We start from the raw sequence: 4,129 nt of genomic DNA, 5'->3' as shown, positions 1-4,129 counted from the left end.
GGGAGGAGAGGGGAGGAGATGGAGGGGTGCAAGAGACTCTCGTCGTGTGCGGAGGAAGAGACGCAGCGAGTGGGTATGCAAGGGGAGTCTCTCTCATTTTCATTTTTCTTTTACGAAGGGGATTTGGTACGGGTAAAGGGGGGGGGGAAACGGCATAGCTGACACGCATACACACACACACACAACACACCTGGGGTTCCCTCACCGCAACTCCTTTAGCGCCTTCGCTTCATCAGCGGCAGTCCAGCGCTGATCGCGGTCAAAGGCGTTCTTCACCACGTTAATGACACCAACGAACGCCTTGCGTCGCTTGATGTTGTCCTCGTCCTTCGCGTCCTGCTCGGCGCGAACGTAGGAGGCGTACAGACGCATGTAGTGCAGCGCCTCGCCCTGCATGCGGGTCTGCCACGCAACGGCCACGGTGAAGACGGCGACCCACACCAAGAACGACACCTTTCTGCACTTGCGCTTGTACTCGATGTCCACCTCCCGCAGTAGATACGGGGCAAGCTGGGGGTCGCGGCGGGCGTAGAGGTCGAGGTGCTTCATGTACGGGGACCCCTTCGTACGGTGCTCCAGCAGATTCCAGCGACGGCTGCACTGCATCGCCGCCCCGCAGCCAGGCACCATCGCCGCCGGGCACACCAGCTGCAAGCGCTTCATGGTGCACGGCGAGGGAAAGAGAGGGCGCACCGCAACGCCAAGACTTGCAATGCAATAGAGAGCCAACATGAAAATGAAAGAAAAGAGGCGGAAGGGGGAGAAGCAAAGAGTGAGAGGAGTCCGATGGAGAGAAGATGCGGGAAAGGATGGAGGCGAAAACGTACGCGCCCGCACACGCACCAATCCAGCTGCACTGGCACTGGCACGGCACGTTTGTTTGCTTGTTTGTTATTCCCCTTGCTGCAGTGCACGCAATTACCGGTCTGTTTTGCTTGCTTGAACTCCTCTCCGCCGGCGCGCTGCCCGACTGTGAATGGGTGAATGCCCACAGAGAGAGAGAGAAAGGCGGACCTTAACGGAATCGGCACGGCTGCCTTTTATACGACTCGCACAGAGAGGGGTCAAGGAACTACAGCGGCTCCATCGCCGCTCCCGCTCTTCACCTTATACAAGTCACTCACGCGCGCGCTTCACCCCGGCGCCAAAGGAGGAAGTGGCAGTGCTGCGCAGCTTCTTCAGCTTCTCCAGTATCACCCGCTGCGTCGTTATCGCCTTTGGCTGTGTAGCGTTTGCGAAGCGCATCTTTGCCGCCGCCAGGCGCTTCGTCTGCGAGGTGCCAAGACGCTTCTGCAGGGCCTGCGCGTAGCTGGGCTTTGCTGTGAGCGCTGCCAGAAGGTGGTGCTGGGCCGCCTTGCGCGCACCCATCCGCTGTGTCACGTCCGCCTCCTGAGTGATAACGGCAGCAACCAGTCTGTTGCCCGCCCTCTCGTCGTCGCAGCGCTCTAGCAGATGGGCGACGATGTGCGCGTAGGAATCACGGGTGCACAAATCACGCACCGTCGGCCACTGTGCCATCGCGCTGGTTACCTTATTCACCAGCGGCACCGGCGCGTGCGATGCGAGGAGGGCCAGGATAGCCTCGCGTGGGTGCGCCTTGGCATCTGGCTTCATGTTAGCCGCCAGTGCCTTCCAAACAAAGTCACTGGCCGCGTCGTCCGCCGCCCTCTCAAACAGTGCGCAGCAAAACTCCTCCGCAGCGGCGGCGGTGGCGGCGTCCTGACACGATCTGCCCAGCGCCCTCTGCGCCTCACTCGAGGACAGGAGCGCTGCAGCAAATGCGTCGTCCACCAGCGCGAGGCGAGCGGTGGCGGGCAGTGTAAAGGGGGACGTCATCAGCGCCTGCTTCTTGACAGCCTTCAGAGAACCAAAAAGTGCCTTGTGGGATTCACCGGTGCAGTCCTCGCGGTAAGCCAGCCGCTCTAGCAGCTGTGACAGACACTTGGTCATCTCCTTCTTTGGAGCCGCCGTGAATGACCATACGCCCTCGTCCGCTGCAAGGAGCTTGCTGGTTACCTGCTCCACCGTCGCCGTGGTGCCATAGCGCACCAGCGCAGTCAAGATCGAGACGCCGTGAACACTCTCCAGCATCGCCGGCACAAAGTTGCTCACCGCGGCGCACAGCTGCTTCTGCGGTGCGCGCACCGTCGCGGTCGACAGGACGTGGGTGACGTTCTTCGCAGAGACTGCAGAGCAGAAGCATTCGGCGCCTGCCTCCTCAATCGTCTCAGCCCACTTGCGTGCGTCGATCGAGAGCGTCGCTGCGGAAGGCATGATAAATAGCGTGCAGAAATCACCTAGAAAAGCCAGAAAGTGGAATAATGTGCTATGAAGCGGAAACCCGTTTGAGTTGCGAAGAGAGAAAAGAGAGGAAAGTGGACATGAAGGGAAGAAACAACAACGCAAAAAAAAAAACGCGACGCAAACGTTCACATCACCAGTGTCAGCGGATTTAGACAGATGTCTTTCTGTGTAGTTTTCTTTTTGCCAAGCTCTAGGAAACAGTGAGAAGCAGAAGCCGCCATCACAACAAATTGGAAAAGGGGGAGAAACAAAGAAAACAATGCGAGCAGGAAGGGGAAAAGGAGAAGCAAAAAAAAAAATAAAGAAAAGCGCCATGTGTGCCACAGCGAGAAAAACACCGCAAAACAAACTGTTTCCAACTAGCATTTCTTAAAATCGATACCGCAGACAGCAAGAGTGATGATAAGGGCGAGGATGGCGAGAACGATGGTGACGCCCACGATCACCTTGATCCTGTGCATCAAAATAGTACGATTAAGTGCGCGCGCATTGGTGTGGAAGCCCTGTGCCGTGTCACGCAGGAGCTCAGTACGATCGCACAGGGTATCGATACGGTCACCCCGCTCGATGATGCTATCCAGGTTCTGGAGTATGACCTCGCGCGTCGTATTCAACTGCTCCTTGATTTGGCTTACCTTATCCTCTTGAGTGTTCTCGTTAAATGCTTTGCGAGAGGAAGCCAGCGTAGAAGAAAAGGTGTGGCAGTTTTCTGGGGTAAGGTCAGCGTGGCGCAGGCATTCCTCAGCTCTGCCGGCGAAGGCCATCTTGAACGCATCCTTGATCTGGATGAGAAACCCAAAGACAATGCGGTTCTCGTAGTGACCCGAGGTAGTGCAGCCGTAGATAATTTCATTCTCGACAAGGAAATGAAATACCTCCTGCTCCAGTTGGTAGCTCACCTTCGTATCGTGGCGAGGAAGCAGGCTCAGCATCTTTTGCAGCACTGGCCCCGCAGACGGCGAGACGCTGTCCTCCGCAATGATGGTCCACTCGAAAGCTACCAGAGAGCTGTTGATAGGCATTGTTACTGCTTCGAAAGAAAAGTGTGGGACAGGAGAGGGAACAAAAAATAACTGCAGAACGAGAGCGCGCGCGCAAGAGAGTTGGTTGGGGAAAGTTGCTAACCAGCTTGCCGGTTTACGTTCGGGTGGCTTTCATAGCAGCTACTTCGTCAAAGAAGAGGCTGCAAAAATCAGCAACTGCTCGTCAGGATTTTCGAAACTGCGATACGATTACAACCACTCGTTGCATGTGTGTGTTTGTGTTCTGATGATCAGTAAATCTCGAAAAACAGTCATTGATAGAAAAAACAAAAAATGTAGCAAGGCATGCACGTAAAAAAAAAAAAAGGAGGCACGCGTCGGCGAAAGCCTACCCGTAATAAAAGCCATAGGAAGCAACGACTGGAGAAAAAACAACAAGTGCAAGGAAGAGTAAAGCAGCGTGCTCCAAAGACTATCATTCTTTTTATTTATTTATTTTTTGTGTGTGTGTGTGATGTCATTCTGTTTCACAGGTATTGTGTTGAATGAGGGTGACAGGGATAAAAATGTAACAGGAAAAAAAAGAAAGAGGCGTTGGTGTGCGTATTCGCCTCACAGGAGAGGAAGCTCAGAGCGGGAGTGAAGAAAAAAAAAAGGGCAAAGAAAATACTACATGAGCAGTACAGCCCAATAAACGACCTCAGCTCGTTTATTATGTCGTTCTCCTATTTCGTTAGCAACATATGATGGAGACACAAAATAGTATATATATATATATATATATATATATATGTGTGTGTGTGTGTGTGTGTGTGTGTGTAGTGTGTGTGTGTGTGTGTGTT

The 4,129-nt window shown here is 54.1% G+C and overlaps 3 protein-coding genes across 3 annotated transcripts; all 3 read right to left on the bottom strand.

The window, feature by feature from the left end:
- Positions 1-201: 201 nt before the first annotated feature.
- Positions 202-663, bottom strand: LPMP_272420 (hypothetical protein; the record flags this gene model as incomplete). The annotated part of the gene is made up of 1 exon (XM_010702026.1): positions 202-663. One exon carries the CDS (start codon positions 661-663, stop codon positions 202-204), a length of 462 nt encoding a protein of 153 aa, XP_010700328.1.
- Positions 664-1,116: 453 nt separating this feature from the next.
- Positions 1,117-2,274, bottom strand: LPMP_272410 (hypothetical protein; the record flags this gene model as incomplete). The annotated part of the gene is made up of 1 exon (XM_010702025.1): positions 1,117-2,274. One exon carries the CDS (start codon positions 2,272-2,274, stop codon positions 1,117-1,119), a length of 1,158 nt encoding a protein of 385 aa, XP_010700327.1.
- Positions 2,275-2,663: 389 nt separating this feature from the next.
- Positions 2,664-3,326, bottom strand: LPMP_272400 (R-SNARE protein, putative; the record flags this gene model as incomplete). Its single annotated transcript, XM_010702024.1, has 1 exon — positions 2,664-3,326. One exon carries the CDS (start codon positions 3,324-3,326, stop codon positions 2,664-2,666), a length of 663 nt encoding a protein of 220 aa, XP_010700326.1.
- Positions 3,327-4,129: the final 803 nt, after the last annotated feature.

Source organism: Leishmania panamensis (assembly GCF_000755165.1).
Source record: "Leishmania panamensis strain MHOM/PA/94/PSC-1 chromosome 27 sequence".
In the NCBI taxonomy this organism is placed as follows: domain Eukaryota; phylum Euglenozoa; class Kinetoplastea; order Trypanosomatida; family Trypanosomatidae; genus Leishmania; species Leishmania panamensis.
Note: the sequence above shows the minus strand (reverse complement) of the source record. Positions and strands in the feature narration are given on the sequence as shown.